The sequence below is a fragment of the Orcinus orca genome, chromosome 11 (assembly GCF_937001465.1).
Source record: "Orcinus orca chromosome 11, mOrcOrc1.1, whole genome shotgun sequence".
Classification (NCBI taxonomy): domain Eukaryota; kingdom Metazoa; phylum Chordata; class Mammalia; order Artiodactyla; family Delphinidae; genus Orcinus; species Orcinus orca.
This window is the reverse complement of record NC_064569.1, coordinates 55,692,450-55,713,550: the sequence shown is the minus strand read 5'-3', so window position 1 is coordinate 55,713,550 and position 21,101 is coordinate 55,692,450. Positions and strand designations below refer to the sequence as shown.

The following is a 21,101-nucleotide window of genomic DNA, read 5'->3' as shown; positions in this document are numbered from 1 at the left end:
CAGGGATTTGAACCCAGACCACGGCAGTGAAAGTGCCAAGTCCTAACCACTGGACCGCCAGGGAACTCCCTCATCTCATTCTCTCTTGATCCACTTCAACTGATCTTCTGTCCTTACTATTCTCCTTCAACTGTTCCTGTTAAGGTCACCAAGGACCTCCACCTTGCTATAGCCTATTTCTTGGCTCTGATCTTACTTGACCTATCAGAGGTACTGAACACAGCTAATGACTATTTCCTGATACACTTTCTTCACCTGGCTCTAGGATATTATGTGCACCTAGTTTTTCTCCCTCCACACTCACTGTTCTTTCCTAATTCCTTTGCTGGTCATCTCCTTAGTCTCTAAATGTTGGAGTGCCCAGGGCTCAACCTTTGAACCTCTTTTCTATCTTCACTTACTCTTGTGATGATACCATTTGGTCTCACAATTTATAAATCCATGTGTATATTAACTTCCACATTTATATCTTCAGCCTAGACCTCTCCTTGAATACCAGACTTTGAGCACAATTCCCTTCTCAACATCTCCACTTAGATGTCTTACAGGCATCCCACAGCCATCATGTCCAAAACTGTACTCCTAATCTTTCTCCTCAAAGCTGCCCCTCCCAGACTTCCCATCTCTATGAAAAGTAATAACAATTTTTGTTTGTTTGTTTCCTCTGGCCCCAAACCTTAACAGTCATTCTTTGTTCATCTCCTTCTTTCATATATTGTTATCAAACCATCAGCAAATCCTACTGTACCTATCTTCAAACTAGAACCTGACCCCTTCTCACCACCTCCATTGCTATCATTTTGGTACTACCCACAATTCTGTATCTGGATTACTGGAATAGCCTCCTAACTATTCTGCTTCTACCCTTTCTGCTTTACAGTCTACTCTCAACACAGCAACCAGGGTGATTGATCTTTTTAAAATATTAGTCTTATACTGTCACTCTTCCTGCTCAAAACCCACAAAAGACTTCCCATCTCCTTCAGTTTAATAACTTAAACTCCCTATATGAGCTGGTCCCATAATAACTTCTTTGGCCTCATGTCCCACTCCTTGTCCCCTTGTTCACTCTACTCCAGGTACACTGGCCTTCTTGCTGTTCCTCGGATATGCCAGGCACGCTCTTACCTCAGGGTTCCTGCCCTTGCTGCCACTCTACACGTAACATTCGTCTCTCATGTAGCTGCATGGCTCATCTCCCCACTCCTTTTGGTATTTGCTCCAATGCCACCATTTCAGGAAGCATTCTCTGACCTGATATTTAAAACTCTTAACCATCTCCTCCCACCAAAAGCGCTCCCTCCCCTACTTTAGTTTTCTTCATGCCATCCAATCACTACTTCACATTTCATTGTTCTGTTTATTTAATATTTGTCTTCTTTCCACTAGTATGTAAGCTCCATGAGGGCAGGGCTTTTGTCTGCTCTATCCTCTGAACAATGCCTGGCATCTTACTGTTGCTCAATATATACTGTAAGCAAATAAATGAAAAATCAAAGGAAAAACCGAATAAATGGTGACATAAATGTCAACACAGGGTTGGTAAGTAGATTTCATCTTGAATGACAACTGCAAATGGTTGGCAATAGCTGCATGAAACAATGTGTAGGGGATTCTGAGGCCTCGTAAGCTAAAGGGAAAAGACAGCATGACTGACTATCAATAAGACATTCTGGTCTTCACCACCCCAGCATTAATATAAAACTATGTCAGGTGACAAGTTAAAAAGAGAGAGAGGGAGAAACTAGTTCACCGTACACTTAAGTATAATTATGTTCTGCAAGGTTCTTCACACCGATTTTGTTAGCAAAGACTAGTAAACAGAAAATGACTGAGTGACAGGTTAAGCAAGATTAATGAAAAGCTATGCTTAAATGTAATTAGTGAATAAAGACAAACAGTATTTCAGAGTGTGTCAGAGGCTGTCTCTTACCTTTTTGAAAGTAGGCCTACTTTGAGAACTATTTAAAACATCCTTCTTACCTGTTCTTTAGTAATACATATATTGTATAACTCCTAAAAATTTTACCTGTATCTACTAAGGAAAAAAATTTAATAGTTGCTAATCATACAATCCTTTCACCATTACAGAATACATTATTTCTCAGGATTAATTATGAACTCATGGCACTTACATTCTGTTTCATGCTTATAGGCTCCTAAGGTAAGCTGACGAGATGTTGTTAATAATTGTTGCATCATTGCTGTTGGGTCTTGAAATATCTAATGGAAGAGAATGAAAAAAAGCCCAATAATTGCAAAATCTACAATTTAAAATGTTTTAAAAACTCTCATTATAAAATCTTCTTACCATTTCATCATAGAACTCTGAAACCACTGTCTTTTTTCCCAGCATTGCATTAGTGTCTGATTGAAATAGCTTTAATAAGTGATACAGGGTTACCTGTGAAACAAAAACAGACATGACATCTGTGCAATGGTTTTTATCATCATTATGAGACATCATCATTTCTGTAACTGATTTAGAGACTGAGTTAGTAAACACATCAAATTCAGGATCTTGTTTCAACTACAACTTACTGTGGCAGGTCACCCAAATTCTGTGTGTACTTTTATTTTCCTATTAGGTATTACCATTTATCTACATCTATTCAATATGTATGTTTTGAAGAGGGTAAGCAAACATTAGTTACAAAGCATCTCTAGAGAGTGACTATATATAAAAATAACACAAGATACAGCTATGGAAATTAAACTGGTAAGTCACTAAGATGAATTCTTTTACTTACACAGGCGACATTTGATTAACTGTGACAGTTAAAGTTTACAAACTTACTATGGCGAAAAAAGATTTGATACTTTCAAAAGGAATGATCAATACTAAAATGCTCAGTGAGGACAAGTTAATTTCTTTAGTGTAATAATAAGATTAATACATAAATAGCATAATAAACAAACACAAAGTTAGTCAGTGAAAATTCACTTCGGCAAGAGCAATATGTCTTCAAAATATTTAAAAACAGATACAGCAAGACATCAAAGGAAAAGCTTTGCAGCGCAATGAGTGATTATTTGAGCAAAACAAAACCTAGCTGGTAAAACATCAGAGTTCATGTTGAAGGTATAGAAACCAATTCAGAGGCCTCAAAGAATTTTCCAAAAAGTTAGCTAAAATCATCATAAGGAGTATAGATCATATGCCATATTTAAAGCAGATAATTTGACAAATTTCTGGAACAGACAGAAAGCAGATGAGACTACACAGATGGATAAACCATAACAGGGAAATCCATAACCTAAAATCTTAAAGAAGAAAACTGCATCAGAGGTGGGAGCTGCTGCCCCCAGTGGAGCTCTGGGGAGAGACTGCGAGCACAAAGCTGGCAGGTACAGAAATCAAGAAGGCTGTGGGGCGGCTAGGCTGGCCAACCTTCCCTCCTCTCCCCCCACTCACAGACGAGAGAGTGCACCTCCTGTGGGACCTAGAATTCTTCACCCAATCAAGTGAGAGGTAAACAAAAACAAAGATATTTTCAGAGAGCATTGGCTCTGAAATTTTACTTCTCTCGCATCCTTTCTGAATAAAGTCCTGCAGCAAAATGAAAAAAGAAACCAAGAAAGACAAAGAAAAAGGATCAGCCGTCATCACTAGGAGCTGACAGGCACTATCTAAAATTGAAAAATCCAACCTTAGGGATTTAAATACACGAGATGAATGGGAATAATTTCTAGAGGAACTGAAAACAGTAACTGTGGTTTTCCTGAGGAAGGGGTCAGAGATGGGGGAAAGAAGATGTTACGGGTTGAACTGTATTCCCCAAAAGATATGTTGAAGTACTAAATCTCAGAACATGTAAATGTAACGTTATTTGGAAATAAGAGCCTTTTGCAGATGTAATCAAGTTAAGATGAAGTCATTGGGGGGGGACCCTAATCCAATATGACTGGTGTCCTCATAAAAAGAGAAGTGACACAGAAACAGGGAGAGAGAGAAGGCCATGTGAAAATGGAGGCAGAGACTGGAGTTACACTGCCACAAGCCAAGGAACGCCTGGGGCCACCAGGAACTAGAGGAGGCATGAAAAGATTCTCGCCTAGAGGCTATGGAGAGAGCATGGCCAACACCGTGATTTGGGACTTCTAGTCTCCAGAACCGGGAGGATAAATTTCTGTTGTTTTTAGCCACTCAGTTTGAGGTACTTTCTTATGGCAGCCCTAGGAAACTAATACAGGAGACTTGTACTTTTTAGTTTTTAAATCTTTTAAAAAAACTATATGCGTGTCTTTTATAATTTAAGAAGTATTAAAAACTACATCATAAAGCCTTCCATTCCCAAATTTATTATTCAGACCTGGAGAGGCATTCATGCAGATATAGGCAATGAATAATTTCAGGACAGATGTCTCTAATTTTCAGTGGTGTTTGAAGATTCTTAGAGCAATGAAAATGCCTATACTTGCCAGAGATATTTCTAGGAATAAAAACCCAATATTAGCATTTTGCTTTTAGAAACAACCATTCCTTTTACAGTGGTTTGATGAGTAATAGGTTACTGGATAACAGAAGTAAATCACAAGTTACCCATATCTTTCTTTTATATTTTAAATAAACCTCATATGACTTATTTTCTGTAAGAGCCAACTATTCAAAAACTATAATGGGTTCATTATACTAAAAGAACACTACAGTAATTTGGAGGGGATAAAACTCAGGCCTATGTAGATCTATATGGAAACCTATTCAATAAAGGAATCACTCCAGAAAGGCAAAAGATCATATTACCCTACTTTGCCAAGAGTTGACTTTGAGAGCTGTCTCATAATGACGTTACATTATATAATGATTTCTTTCAGAGATGTATTTTCCAATTGAGGGCAGGGTAGGGAGGAGAGAAGGGGGAGACAGATGAGGAGGCAGACAGGTAAGGCAGCACATTCTCAAAATAAAATGAATTCAAAGCAATCATACAAAGTTAACAAGAACCTCTGCTCTAGTAACATGACCAACTTCTTCTTCCTCTCTCTCAACATCTGCCTATTCTGTGCTCTATTCTCCCTAATAGACTACTTTGGTTAAGGATAAGTGTAGTGTCTCATCTTTGTATCCCACCCCTTGGGCAATATCTTGCAAATATGGATATTTAATAATTTCTTGTCAAACAGAATATAATGTCTGTGAGAGTATCCCAGGACAAGAATGGTAGGAGACCTGGAAACCTTATCACATGGAAGATATTTAAATGAGCTATAGATGGTTCTTCAGGAGAAAAGAAAACTAAAGTATGAATAGTTATCAGTAAAAAGTTCAAGGAAACTTAACATAAAGTAGAGCTTTCTTAAAACTAGAACTACCCCAAACCTGAATAGGATGTTTCACTTAATAACAGAAGTCAATATTCTCTTCTTGCTATACTGGACTGCCTAAAGGAACTTCTATGAGGAAAAGTATCGTCTACCTCAATGGGTCCTAAATATTATTGCACATCAGAATTACCTGGGGTGCTGGCCCCTCTCCAAACCTGTGAATCACGCTCTGTGGAATGGGGCCTAGAAGTCTGAACTTATAAAAAAACATCTCAGGCATTTCTAATGCAACTAGTTAGGAACTAATTCTCTGTATCACTGGCCCAGGTGACATCCAAATCCTTTAAAAGCACATCGTTTTACAAATGTAATCTGATAATTAAAGTGTCCATGTTTGGTGCTAAAGGAGCGAGCTGAATCTGTCAAGATGAAAATTAATGGTGATGAACACTAAAGCCCTGAAACTGGAGTTAAACACCAGCCACACAAATGTGCAATGAGAGAGCCTGAGTTGTGACCCTTTAGGTTTAAAAATAAAACAGGCTTAGTGGTTTTAGTCAAAAGCAAGAGTAAAGGAAGGAGTGTGAGGTCTGAATGCAAATACCTGGATTCAAAAACTAACTCCACCACAATTAACTGTGTTTTTGAGCACATGACTTCATCTCTGAGCCTTAATATGCTCATCTCTAAAATGAGGATCTCACCAAGCTCACAAAGTTGCTGAGGGGTCAAAGTGAAAGCTTTGAGAGACTTTTTACATTATCAAGCAACAATCTGAAGAGATCAAATAATGAAAAAGTCAGTGGTTATAAATAAGGATCCAGGTATAAGATAAAGCTGCTAGTACTGATGACAGTTTGAAAATGTACAAAGACTTTCTAGGGCTTTTAACTATAAAAAACCGGACACTCCCATTTCAGAGAGCATATGGACTCCACTTGTTTGTTACTAATAACCAAACGATACTAATGAATTTTAAATTTTTTTGCTGTAGTAATCATGTAATTTCCATGATTCCTTTCAAATAACTGTTCACATTCTATCCCTTCTTTTTATACTAGAAAAACAAAAGTTTTGAAAGGCACTTCACTTAAAAATGAAAAACCTTAACTCATAGCGAGATACACCAAGCCATAAGCTTACATGAAGTATACCTGAATGAAAATGTCAACATATAACAAGCTATTGAATATTGTAAAATTTTCACAATTACTAAAAAATCCATTTTATATTTGCAGAGATTAACATTACTCACAGGTCTTTCATTAGGATCAATGAAAAATATTTTGATGATTATTTCGAATTCACCCCAACCTGTTTCAGTAATTTCATATGGAGGCTTAGTAACAACTAAAAGAAAGAAAAAAATAAAACAATTATAAATTGTAAATTACTGATACAGTTTCCTAGCTCTTTTAAAATTTATAACATTATGAATTTTAAAAAACTATTGTACCTCTTAAAGGATTGCCATAGCTTTCATGTAATTTAAATTGGATTTTCTTCACATATGCTGACATATCCTAAAATACAGAGGCATTAATTAGTTCTGCCATCTACACATAACAATTAGGAAGGAAATACACAGAGCACCTGTGCCAATTTTATAAAATACACTTCCCCTTAAATTTTATGGAAACGAATTTTCTAAGAAACATGAATTATACCCTGGAGGTTTGTTTTTAATTTTAAACAAAGGAAGGCTGTGCAGAATTCTTTCAAAATTCATAATATATAGAAATATATATGTCCCTAATTCATTGTTTTGCATTCCTATTTTTATATATCTCTGTAGACAATACTCAAAATCAATTTTGATTTTTCCATAAAACAACAGTACATTTCCAATATTTTCTACAGAAACATATACACCAAAGCAAATCTAAGAACTAAGCAACTTCAAAAAACAAAATTATATTATACAAAGGTCAACTAAGCTAAGCAAGCTAAAACTGTTGGATATAAAACTCTTCCTTTCCTTAATTATATTTTGAAGCACAAAAGCATATTCATTAGTTCCGGCACACAAAAGGGATCCTGCTAGCGAAGGAGGCCTTTTCAAAAATAATTCATTATAGAAAAACAGGAAAATGCAAAACAGAGTAAGTTGCATTCAACAGTAATGTTCATTAATCTTTTTATTTGCTTTCAGGAATTTTTATGTGCTTATTATCTACATATTTTTTAAACTGGGATCCTACTGTAATAATATATTACTATCTGCCTTCATCACTTAACATTATTTTGTGAACATTTTTTCTGAGGCAGATTTTCATAAGCCTCTTTGAAGACTATTTTGGGAATACTTTCATTCATTTTTTCTACAAATAGGAGTGACTACCAATACTGTTAGATGCTATAATGATAAATAACAGAATCTTGTCCTCAGGGTCTCACTGTAAAGTGGGGGGCAGACAAGAAAATCAGCATTTCAATGCTGTAATCTGTAATCTGTTGTGTGCATATTAGGTCATGTGTTATGAGGACATTAAGTACAAATCCATAGGAAAGGCAGTTATTTTAGTCTTTGGAGATCAAGAAAGTAGATCTAAAGAAAATACACTTGAACTAAGACCTAAGGGAACAATAAGAATGGAGTGGGTGGGAAGAAAGGAAGAGGTTTAAGAGTGTTCCTTTGGGAAACTGAGAGTAATTTAGTATTGGTAAAATGTAGGATATAAAGAAATGAGGCAAACACAGACAAGGGACAAGGCTGCAGAGATAGGATAGGGAAAGGTCATGGCAGGCCTTCTAAACATGATAGCTTTATGATGAGGGCAATAGGTAGTCACTGAAGGTGGTTTTGTTTTTTTGTTTTTAACAGCTCTATTGAGATATTAACATACTACACAAATCACCCATTTAAAGTTCACCATTCAATGGTTTTTAATATATTCAGAGTTGTACAACTATCACCACAATCAATTTGAGAACATTCTATCACACAAAAGGAAACCTCATACCCATTCTTCCTCCCACCCGCTGTCAACCACTAATCTAGGTTCTATGTCTACGGATTTGCCTATTATGGACATCTTATAAAAATGGAATTATACAGTATGTGGCTTTTGTGTCTGGCTTCTTTCACTTGCCATGTTTTCTAATTTATTCCATGTGTTAGTAGCATGTATCAATACTTTATTTTATTCCTTAATAATATTCCACTATATGGATACACTACATTTTATTTATCCATTCATCAGTTTAGAGACATTTGGACTATTATGAATAATGTCACCACAAACATTCATATACAAGTTTTTGTGTGGACTTTGAAGGTTTTTTTCCCTTCGTCTTTTAATTTTATTTAATAGAGAATAGTATAAATGCTGAAGAAAAAACATTATCAAGCTTAATTGGTTTCAACATGTATTAACTCAGCCTTTTGGTGGAATATATGAAGAAAAAAAGAACTCAAAAGTCAACTGCCTTATTCTTTGTCCTTGAAATTAAGATAACTTTGGGTTGCATCACTACTTGATGTCCTGTAGATTTCAGCTCAAGACCTCTACATTCAAGTGGTCACCTTTAAATTGTGGCTACAGCTGCACTGAGTTCAGTTACTGTAAACTGTCCTACGTGGCAGTTTAATGTGTGGCATATTCCCCTTCTTTCGATTTACCTCTAAATTTATCATCTCTTAATTTATTAAATGTGACTGAACATACTGTGGGGTACATGGGAAGAAAAGAGTATTCAGCATTGGAAGTAATTTTGAATGATAAGTCAGCATTTCTACCCTTAAAATTGACACTATAAAGTTATTTTGAATAATTATTCAATTTATTTTAAAAATGTGACCCTTGATAAAGTAAAAGTATGTCCAAAATTCTAGTCTCTTACAGGTGGTAAAATATAACTCAAAGTGTTTGAAGCAGACTACTTTTATCATCATCAAGCTGTGAATCTACCCTTGGGCTATTTGGCACCATTTTCATCTTTTTAGAAGTAACAACTCTTGGTGACATCTCTAACTGCTTTTTCAGATGTTTCTGAAAGGTGACGAATGATTACAATGATAACATAAATTCTCACCTGCCTTCTTGCTTCCACTATATTGGAACAATGATATTTGAAATACAGAATGAAGGGTTTTAAATAGAGGAATAGTTTATTCATTCAGTAAGTATCTGTTGAATACCCACTATGTACTTACTGCATTCCAGGCATTAGAGATTCAGTAGCAAAACCAAATTACCAGCAGCTAGATTATGTAGCAGTTTGTCTTTCATCTTTTCTGATGGTCTGATTACCAAATTATCACTTAAATTTACTATTCCTGAAATACCTGATTATATGCTAGGCTACCTTAAGGTGTGGTGATTGGAAGACGTACTGTGCATATAGCATAGTTCTTTTTACCGTAACTTAATTTTAATTAGAAAACATTTTTGGAAAGTTGATTCTACTAACAATTATAGAAAGATGACAGCTCTTACTTTATTCTTTCAACTTTTTTGGTAACATTTCTACAGTGGGCCAATTTTATTATCAGTTACTATACAATATTATAATTTAACTCTGAGCAAAAAAAACTATAGCTTCAAAAAAGTTTTAGGAAAAACAATTACCTACCTCATTTCTATATGGTTTTACATAGACTGTCCACTGATGGGTGTGCCCATCCTCTTCTCTTTTCTTTCCAAAATATCGAGCAACATTACCATAAACTATTGGTTTAACGATTGTAACCCCCTACAAGAAAACAATTTCAACACCAGTTAACACTATATTAGGCTTCCCTGGTGGCTCAGTGGTTAAGAATCCGCCTGCCAATACAGGGGACACGGGCTCGAGCCCTAGTCCGGGAAGATCCCACGGGCCGTGGAGCAACTAAGCCCGTGCGCCACAACTACTGAGCCTGCGCTCTAGAGCCCGCGAGCCACAACTACTGAAGTCCATGCACCTAGAGCCCGTGCTCTTCAACAAGAGAAGCCACCGCAATGAGAAGCCTGCGCACCACGACGAAGAGTAGCCCCCGCTCGCCGCAACTAGAGAAAGCCCGTGTGCAGCAACGAAGACCCAACGCAGCCGAAAATAAATAAATAAATAAATTTATTAAAAAAAAACACCACATTGTATTATTACCCAAATAAACAGAATTAGAACTCTGAAAGCTTGTTTTAAGAAATGGCAGGCAGTCTAATAACCTAGAGTTTGCTTATAACATGGATTTCCCTCAACAAATAATTTCCAGACAATTAGCCTCATTTCATAATACCACAAATAACTAAACACCACATTAATTACAATGTTCTCACTTTGAAAACGTGTATTTAAATCATGTGGAGTACTTTGAGAGTTCCTTTTTTCTTTCTCTCTCTCTTTTTTTTAAAAAGAAACAGAAAAAGCTCTATTTACAAACTTTAAAGAGCAGTCTGGAATAACGCTCACCAACTTTACCATCACCTGATGGTAACGTCCTTATCAGCTTACACCAGGGTTCTCCAAAGCACAGTACAAAAATTAAAGACAGTTTGGAAGGGGATTTTAGGTAGAATAAGGGCAAACATTTTCATTTTATTACTTGTGTTTAATCTGTATTAGAAAAACCATAACTATAACTAGCAATTCAAACCCACAATTTCAAAAATAGTAATGCTTAGGAAGGGACTTTAAAAAATTGATTTAAACAAAAATGTTAAACACTACATTTCGATTCAGATAATGGCAAAGAGGCACTTGGACGACTCAAGCTCGGTAATCCCTGGACTGATGGCATGTGTGCTATATTTGTGTTCAGTTCTGAGATGTACATACATGTTTCTCATCACATCCGGTTAAGTGTAAAGGCAGATTACGATGAAAAGGAGATAGAAAAAATTCCAAGTGAAGAAAATTACTGAATGTTGCACATGAATTTGAGACCAATTGTTCAATAGTAAGACTGTATCTGAAGGTCAAAGAGCAAGATATATCACACGTGAAAAGTGCTGTGCCAATGTAATCAACAATTAATAAGAAATGAGGAAAAGCAGTGAACAAATGGAAAAACTTTTCATTGTGACTAGATAATTCACAAATAAAACCAATACCTATTAGCCTAAAGTTAGTTCAGGAGAAGGCAAGTGGTTTGTACACAAACTTAAAAAAAAAAAAATCACAGCAAGTGTCCTTTTGTGGTACCCAAAGATGGGGCCTCACATTCAAGGCCCGAATGAATAAGTACAAGGAGCGTTGACATGGTGAGGGATAATAGATCCTGAACTGCTACAATGTTGCTAGGAACTTGGGGAGTTCCTCAATGATGAAAAGCGGGTTCATCTGCCAAAAGACTTTCTACCTGGATCAAATTTATCTAAATTGGGAAAAGATGCTTACAAGACCACATAACAATCAGCACGGAGAAGAAATAAATCCCTAATTTTAAAGTTTTACATGACTAACTCGGACCCATTTTCGGTGGAAAAGCATCTGAGGACTACAGGCCTAATCTCAAGTGATTCTGGACTTAAAAGACTTTTAGAACCTAGCATGATTACAAGTAGAGAGAGTTCTGTAAGTTCTTCTCCAAAAGCTAGTGTTCTAAACCTTTGTTCAGTAGTACTTTCTTATTATTCCAAAACCTCGCCCAAAAGTGAGGGAAAATGTATGTTTATGAACCTTATGGTACTATGAATTTTACCTGGCATCTGTTTCCCCCTTCCATTAAATTTCAGTAGCTTTTGAAACTTTCAAAGCACTGTGTATGACAATTGTATATTCAGTATAAAATTATGTGAAAACAATATGACATACAGAAGGACTCAAAAAAAAAAAACCTAGATCAACTAGATTGGTGCAAAAGTGGGTGATTTCTTTTATAAAAAATTTTCCTTTCTGCGGTAAATAAAAATCCGAAGGGGTAAAAATAGGTGTTATATCAGGAACCAGTTGGTTGTCTCATAAAAAATTAATGTGCCAGGGGATGTAGTGAGTGGGAAATGTGTCACAGTGTCATACATTACGTTAGGCTCCATGATCACTTTAATTAAAAACTAAGAAGCTACCGTGTACTGAATGTTCCCTATGTGCCAGGCAGTGTTATGTTCTTTGCATGCCTTGATTAGTATCTTGGCTGTAGCCTTGGGACTTTAGGAACACCATGAACTTGGGGAAGTCTTCTGAACTTTTCTAGTTGTAAATACTGGGAGTGATACTGCCTTTGTAGGGACTGAATCAGAGAATCGGGTAAAGTGTCCACCCACTGTGCTTACTTCGCACGGTATCTGCTACTGTTATTATCCTCACAATAGGTGGGTACTGCCCTCCCCACCGCCTTTTTACAGGTGACCTGGGTTGGCAGAGGATGAGCAGCAAGCCAGGATCTCCCCGCCCCGCAAGTGGCTTTTTCCTCAGCAACAATGTCCGGCTCTCCCCCAGGCACCACCGATTATGTTTGTTTTTTGTCTGGGATGGAAGGGAGGCGGTGACACATGAAGTTGGGGCCAAATGAAATCATGATTTTCCCTCTGGGGCTTTGACTCGCCGTCCGCCTGGAAACCGCGGCTCCCGCCCGAGGAGAAAAGGCGCGAGAAGAAACAGGCAGGCCCTCCCCAGGCCGCGCCACGAGGGGCCGGGGCGAGAGAGCCACTCCCGGAGGGGAGGCGCGGGGCGGGCACTGACCTTCACTCTCCCGCCGGAGTCAGGCCCAAATTCGGCCATTCTCTTGAACATATTGTCCTACGGAAGAAGCCGCCGCCGCCAGGGAAAGAGACCGGGGCCGGCGGACTCGCCGCTCCGCTCAGAGGCCCCGCTCCTCCCGCGCGGGCCCAGGAGGAGGGTTTCCGGCCGAAGGAGGACGAGTCAGCTGAGCTCGGGGTGCTGAGGGATCGCCAACGCCTCACAGGGGAGGGCGTCGTGGAAGCCCACTCACCCCCGCGCGGTTGGAGAGCGGGCCGGGAAAGGTGGCAACGGCGACGTTTTGTGCGCAGGCGCGACGAGCTCGCGCACACTGCGCACGCGCCGAGCCGCTGCTTTTAGGCGAAAGAAGACCGGTCTTGGTTGCCAGTGCCTGTCGACAAGCCAGACCGCCTGGCTTCGTAATGACCGAGAAACTGTCTTTTGGAGGTAATACCTTGCCATCGCCAAAGCATGACAGTTCTGAAATTAAGTTCATGAAATCTCGCCCACCGACAGCTTTTCGTTGTGTTCATCCAGACGTCCTCAGACTTTCAGGCTTGAACCGCTAATTTCTTTTTTTATTTACTCCCTTCTTCCTCTCCTTCCTTCCTTTCTACTCGTTTTGGATTCTCAGGTCCATAACGTGACGCAAACCTCCCCTCCCTTGCCCTTCTGTGGTACTAACTACTTTGCAGGTTAGTGCAGTGCTAAATGAATGACCTCCAATTTAATTGAAATATGAGGTGCTAGTCAGAGGTTCGCTCTCCCTTTTCTTCTGTTTTAAACTGGAAGCTATTCTATTTCCCTAATCTCAAACCTCCAACCTTGACACCAACCCTCTCATTCTGATCAGGTGACTTTGCATCTTATTTCAACAGAGAAAACGGACCTCCATGCCACCAGACCTGAACACAAGTTTTGGTTTGCCCAATATCCACCCTCCCTTCCTTTCTTCTCTTCTGTTCAAGAGAGAATCGGCTCCCAGTTTATTTATTTATTTATTTGGGTGAAGTAGGAAAGAATAGCTTTATTGCTTTGCTAGGCAAAGGGACACAGCGGGCTCGTGCCCTCAAAACTGTGTCTGTCTTCCAGTTTAAAATCAGTCCTTCAGTCAGTGTTCTTGATCTCATTCTTTTTCACTTTATTGAGGATTTTGCCCCATCAACCGTCTCCATTCTGCCCTGTACCTCCAACTTTTCTTCTTAGGCTTTTTCCCTTAAGAAGAGTTAAACAAACTTTAATCTCTCCTGTTAAAAACCAACCAAACACATATGTAATCCTGCAAAACACTCTGTTTTATCTTTCAAAGTCAAATTTGAACCTGAATTTCATTCACCTTCACAGAAACCTCTCTGACCAGTTACTGACTTTATCAGTAAATCCAACACCCACTTTTAACGCCCTTAGCTTCTTGGCAGGATTTGACTCTATCTACTGCCTCCTTTTATAAAATACATTCTCTTGGTTTTTCTCCTATCTCTCTGGCAGCTGATTTCCGGGTGGTTTATAGTCACACTGTCCTTTCTGTTTCCATGGTGCCTAAGGGATTGAAACACTTAACAAGTTTATATATGAGTTATTTGTGAACTCCACAAGGATAGTAATCGTATCTTATACCCCTTAATGTTCTTAGGCCCTAGTAAACATTTCTAGTCATCAATGTTTGTTGACTAGTAAATAAATGAAAAATGGAGAAGTTAAGAAGACTTGAGGCTCTTTTTCCAAAGGTGGTTGAAATCAGTGAGATCTGTTAAAGTCCGCTGTCATACAACATCCTTCATACCACAGTATAGGATTGTTTGTCCCCTGTGAAACAGGAGTGCAGGGGGCAGGGCACAACCTTTGAAAGAATGACATGACATAAACTGATTAGAACCAAATGGATCCAAGATGGCAGACAAGTCGACTTCCACTAGACCTTGAGCCTCAGTATACACTCACTGTAACTCATCAGCAAGCTAAATGACACACCCACAGGCACCATGACTGTTCCAAGGCCAACCATAAGGATCAAAAAGTGGGCAGTGGCCCAATTCTGGAAATCCCCGCCCCTTCCTGAAATAGCTGGAATACTCCTGCCACTTATTAGCCTATGAAATTACCCACCCCTATAAAAACTGACAAGCCCAAACCCTGGTGCTGCTCTTGCCTTCTGAGATGGCCCACACTCTGTCTGTGGAGTGTGTTTCTCTCTAAATAAATCCCCTATTTACCTATCGCTTTGTCTTTCACTAAATTCTTTCTGCCATGAGACCTCAAGAACCAGGTGTGTGATCTCAGTTGGAAGACCGTGGGTTTTGGCCGGGTTTGAGTCCCAGTCGCGTGGGTTCAAGTCCTAATCTGGGTTTAGGCTGGGTTCAAGTCCCAATGTGAGGTGCAGTTTCACCTGTACCCTCTCCTCCATTTCCGCTTTCAGAACATGATCTCTGGAGCACAAATTTGCCCTTTGTAATTATTTCTCCAGCTTTCGTATTTCTGCTTTCCCCCTGTTTCTCAACGAATTTTTTAATTCTTTGCCCAAAGTGTTACCCTAAGTTTTTTTTTAATGAATTTATTCATTTTATTTGTTTATTTTTAGCTGTGTTGGGTCTTTGTTGCTGTGCACAGGCTTTCTCTAGCTGTGGCAAGCGGGGGCTAGTCTCCCTTACGTGGGCTTCTCATTGCCGTGGCTTCTCTTGTTGCGGAACATAGGCTCTAGGCGTAAAGGCTTCAGTAGTTGTGGCACGCAGTTTCACTAGTTGTGGCACACGGGCTTAGTTGCTCCACAGCATGTGGGATCTTCCTGGACCAGGGCTCGAACCCGTGGCGGATGGGCAGGCGGATTCTTAACCACTGCACCACCAGGGAAACCTAACCCTAAGTATTTTTAAAGCAAAATAACATTTTAACATTTAATAAAATGAAATTAATACGTTAAAACACATTGGGAACTTTGAGGGAAAGATAGCAGATTGAACACACATCTTTTGCTTCCTTTCAAAACTCCTTTGAAATAAGTAACGAGATTTTCAAAAAGGCATAAACCTTTTAGAAAGGGTGGGGAGAATGGGAGAGAAGGCAGAAACAAAATCTTGAAACTTGGAATACAAAAGGCAAGTGGTATACAGCAGTCCTAAGAGCTGAGTAGTCAGAGACAATAAGCTATTCAGTTCACACTGCAGAAACCCCCCGAATCTCTAGAATTTGTGGTTGTAGGGATCTCTGGAAATAAGGGAAGGGAGGAGGAGGAGAAGAGCTAGCAAAAAAAGACTGGTTGAGATTCTGTTTAAGAAATATTCAGGTCCTTACAGCCCAGCAATTACCCCTTACTTATCCCCAAGGGATAGAACAATGGTAAAGCAGGGTCTCTGCATTGAGGATCACCAGACAGAATTGAGGGAGGAATACCCTACAGAAAATAGGTAGATTAGCCAAACACATGCTGGGTACTAAGACCTTCATCGCACTTAACTCTTAAAATACTGGCAGCCAGACTTTTTTTTTTTTCCTAGTAGAGAATAGGGATAGGCTTCTCTGAGGAATGTGACCAGTCTAAGAGGAGAGATCTAAGGAGCCCCAATGAAACTGATTCAACCAACTTGGTCATCCTTCAGTGAAGTACACATGGTCAAATCCACATAGGCCCTTGGAACTTCAAATTACTTTTTTAGTTCCCCAATCCTAAATATAAGTAGATAACCAAGAATTACCAAATAACAGAGAAATGCCTCTAGTATGAAAGATATAATCCAAAGTAAACAAGCAAAATGGCAGATTAGAGGAAACATGGAGAAGTCAACTAAAACCAAAACAAACCCAAAGTATTATTATTACTATATCCAGATAAAATAAGAAATAGCAAACGTGACACAAAACAAGGAAACAAAAGAATATATAGTCAGAGAACGAAAAACAGCTGTTGGAAATTAAAACTGTGATAGCAGAAATGAAAAAACTTGGAGAAAGATGAGACTGATGAAATTCTAGCTGTGTCTGAAGACCTGAGAGGAGATTTAAATAGAAGACCTAGATAGCAGTGGGATTTAGAGGTACAAACTACTATGTATAAAATAAATAAGCTGGGAATTCCCTGGCAGTCCAGTGGTTCCGACTCTGTGTTTCCACTGCAGGGGGCACAGGTTCCATCCCTGGCAGGGGAACTAAGGTCCTGCAAGCCGTGCAGTGTGGCCTAAATAAATAAGCTACAAGGATATATTGTACAATACAGGGAACATAGTTAATATTTTATAATAACTATAAATAAAATATAACCTTTAAAAATTGTGAATCACCTGAAACATATAATGTTGTACATCAACTATACCTCAATAAAGACCTCAAAAAAGACCTAGAGTTTGGGAATTGAACTAATGATAGAAACATAGAAAGCTAAGCCAATTTAAAAATCATGCAGGTATTAGCTCTAGGGAAAATAAACTCTTGCATAAGAGAAGAAAGTAATTGTATTTATGGCTATGTAAATACTGAGTATTGATCTAAAAATATATATGTAATTACACTGGAAGGATGGGTTTTAGGGAAAGGTGCCATGTATGATAGAGATGGAGGAGAAAATAGAACTTAATCCTTAACTTGCATAGTGGGAATCAATATCTTAAAATGGAAAAATCCAGAAGGAGCAATACAAGCCTAATACTTAAAAGCATGGGAGTAAATATAAAATTCTTTTGTTTTTTGGTCATGCCACACAGCTTGTGGGATCTCAGTTCCCCAATCAGGGATTGAACCCGGGCCACAGCAGTGAAAGTGCCAAATCCTAACCATTTGGAACTCCCTAAAATTCTTAACATTAAGCTAGAAGAGTAGAAAATTGTGCATGTGAAGGGGGAGTTACATCTTTCAAAACAAACCTTGTAGAACTATCTGACTCTGTAAACATTGAGAATTTATAACCTTGTTAAAATTTAAAATGATTCAAAATATAATTTGCATAAAAGACGTGCATTTAATTGAAAAACACTATGTCTATGACATTAGTCACTCATGATTGTAACTTTTAGTAATTCCCTTTAGCAACTTCTAAGAAAATATTTTTTAAATAAGTCCGCTATATACAAGTGCAAGAAATGTGCTCAGGGCTTAGTTACAATTAGTGCTACATGAAGAGCCCTGTTATCATCTGGAGTATCACTCTGCATTTCAAATAATATCCTGAGGTGAAACTAAGCAACATAGGAATTGAATTTCTTTTAAAAATGGTCAAACTTTGATATTGATTTTTTACTTCATTCTCAGAATAAGGGTTGAAATTTGGTTTGGGAACTTGATTGTATTAATATAACAGGTATAAGTAAGACAGATTTATCAATAAGCAGAATCGCCAAAAACTATTGCTTTCCCTCTTAAGCCAACTTTTGCTAATCTCTGATTATTTCTTCAGTCAGCCATTGTTATGGGTCTGTCCTGGTGCTTCTTGGATATATCCTATCTCTGCATCTGAGCTGTCACTCTTCAAGCCTCTCTCCCCTACCTTGATTCATTCTTCATACACCTCTGGAAATCCTGATATGAATAAACCCATATTCTTTTTTGTTTATTCATATCAAAATGGCCCCAGAATCTTGAAGCCTGAGGCTGCACCTGTATTGGGGCCCTCTGCTGTCCTCTCATGGCTGGTCACATAGATTTGAGACCTGACCCTTGGAACCCCAGAAGCTGCTGTACTGGAATCATGTGGGATCAGAGAGTAAGAAAAATCTCAGAGGGACTTCCCTGGTGGCGCAGTGGTTAAGCATCTGCCTGCCAATGCAGGGGACACGGGTTCGAGCCCTGGTCTGGGAAGATCCCACAGGCCACGAAGCAACCAAGCCCGTGTGCCACAACTACTGAGCCTGCACTCTAGAGCCCACGAGCCACAACTACTGAGCCCATGCACCACAACTACTGAAGCCCGCACGCCTAGAGCCTGTGCTCCGCAACAAGAGAAGCCACTGCAATGAGAAGCCCGTGCTCCTCAATGAAGAGTAGCCCCCGCTCGCCACAACTAGAGAAAGCCCGCACGCAGCAACGAAGACCCAACATAGCCAAAAATAAATAAAATAAAATAAATTAAGTTTTAAAAAAAGAAAAGAAAAATCTCAGAATGCCCAGCATGGGGGAATATACTAAATAATCGGAGAGATTCAATCAGTGGATATTTATTGAGCACGTATCATGTTATAGGCACTGTTCTAGGTGTTTGGAATATGGGTGTAAACAAGAGTAAAACATTTCTGCTCTTCTTCCTGTAAGGACAGTGGCCCAGCATGGTGTGTCAGAGTAACACATGTAACACAGTAAAGAAGGTGTCCAGATGTGGAAGTAGGGGTGGCCCAATGAGGGGTATCAAAGCCTGAGTGAAGAGCATGTATTCCATGGTGTGGCAGTGTTGGGAGATTGGTTACATACAGGCAAATTGATCAAATATATGCATGTGCTAAGGATACGTTTTCAGGATATGAAGGACAATGGGTGCCAGGTTTCTCACTGTCATAGAAGGGAGTTACCAACATGAAAAAGGAAAAAACTAGAATTAACCTTGTGGTGTGGGATTGGAATTGGAGGTATTATACAAATTCAATTTAAATAGATAAATATTATGTCAATACACATATCCTCTAGCCCTGGCCATTGATGGGGCCTGGGAACAATGACACTCTAGTGCCCAGAGCTTATTTTTTAAATACCGTTATCCACTATGAGGAAGAAGGGCTCTTTGGAGAAATGGCTGATTCCAGGCTGAAGCAGGAAAAGAACAAGGTGAGCCTTAGAATATCTTATGCCAGAAAACAAAAAAGTGCACAAAGAATGATGGGGACATGTCAAAATGACACAGAAACTAGCTTGCAGAGGCTCTAGTGGCCAAATCAGGGACAATGTGAACATCAAAATAAATGATAGTAATGGATTATGACTCATTATAATTTGAATAAAGTAGGAAGCCAGGGGTCCATACTGATATAATAAGTAAATGCGTACATTGACATTTTGATGAGGAACAAAATTTCTCAAAGTACCTTACCCTCTCCCAAATACTTCACAGTGGAGGTGACTTGCAGACATCACCTTATTCAAATGATGAATGTGAACACCATCAGTAACAGAATATTTAAAAACTGCATGTCACCTGAAAGGATCCAACGAGAAAAGCACAATCACTTCTGTGTTATCCCTGCCAAAGATGCATAACCTAATCTAATCAAGAGAATATCAGAAAAATCTTAGGTCATTTTACAACATAGCTGGTTTGTGGTCTTCAAAAGGGTTAAAGTCAGCAAAGTCAAGAAAAAAAGTGAAGAAGTGATCTAGATTGAAGGAAACTGAAAAACATAACAACCAAACATAACACATGATTCTGAATTATACCTTTTAATTAAGAAGGACCTATGGGGGCAGTTGATGAAATTGAATAGGATCTGATGATTAGGTGGTCCTAATTTGTCAGTGTTAACCTCCTGATTTGGATGATGTTTTGAGGTTATGTAGGAATTACACACAGAAGGATTCAGAGCCACTGGGCACCATGTTGACAGTGTATTCTCAAACTGTCAGAAAACATAAAAGGCTGTACTTGCAAATTTTGGGAAAGATTGAGATGATGTCAATGTCTTTAAAAAGTGGGAAAAACTCTTATTCTTTTGAAAGTTATAATTCAGCAAGAAGAGACAAATAAATGAGGAAGTAAAACATGTCTATCAAATGGTTATAGGCTTGAGCCCGGGGCACTCCCACAGTTAAAAATCAAACAGCAGAGAAACAGCCAGCCAAGAAGGACTGAGAAGGAGCCATCAATGAGGCAGGATGTAAATGAGAAGAAGCTGAGGAAGAAACTAGAAGTATGACAAATGCTGCTGAGAGATCAAGTAAGATGAACAGAAAACAAGTGATCACTAGAACTGGCCCCAAGGCATCATAAAAGGAGTCATGTTGGAGCAGTTTTCAGCTGAGTGAGGATAGCAGTCAGATGAAGACGAGTTGAAAAGAGAAAGGGAGGTGAGGACGTGGAGCTGGTAAATATAGATATATCTCATCCCACAAGTGCTGCTGTAAAAGGAAGCAGAGAATGATGCTGTAGTTGGAGGGTCATGTAGAGAATACAGAGAGTTCTTTGTAAGATGGAAGGTTACCAGGGCAGTTTGTACAGTGACGGGGGTGATCCAGCAAAGAGGGAGAAACTCAGGATGCAGGAAACCGCCTAAATTGGAGCAGTGAGAGGGCTTCAATGACGATTGCATGTGGAGACACTGCCATTGGCA

At 38.8% G+C, this 21,101-nt stretch overlaps 1 protein-coding gene across 7 annotated transcripts in view; it reads right to left on the bottom strand.

Annotated features, from left to right (window-relative positions):
* The window catches only part of YEATS4 (YEATS domain containing 4), a 161,482-nt gene extending 148,296 nt beyond the window's left edge, over positions 1-13,186 (bottom strand). For 5 of the 7 annotated variants that reach the window (XR_007470351.1, XR_004478147.2, XR_007470352.1 and 2 more), the window contains exons 1-6: positions 12,871-13,184; positions 9,841-9,960; positions 6,722-6,788; positions 6,521-6,615; positions 2,312-2,404; positions 2,136-2,223 (exon numbers count right to left, since the gene is read on the bottom strand). Coding sequence is in view for 3 of the 7 variants with exons in the window: in XM_033409567.2 (XP_033265458.1) it covers positions 2,136-2,223; positions 2,312-2,404; positions 6,521-6,615; positions 6,722-6,788; positions 9,841-9,960; positions 12,871-12,921 (514 nt within the window). In the remaining 4 variants the exon portion in view is untranslated. Of the gene's footprint in view, positions 1-2,135; positions 2,224-2,311; positions 2,405-6,520; positions 6,616-6,721; positions 6,789-9,840; positions 9,961-12,870 lie in introns of all 7 variants that reach the window. The other 2 variants (XM_004281878.4, XM_049695013.1) reach the window with 2 other exon arrangements.
* Positions 13,187-21,101: the final 7,915 nt, after the last annotated feature.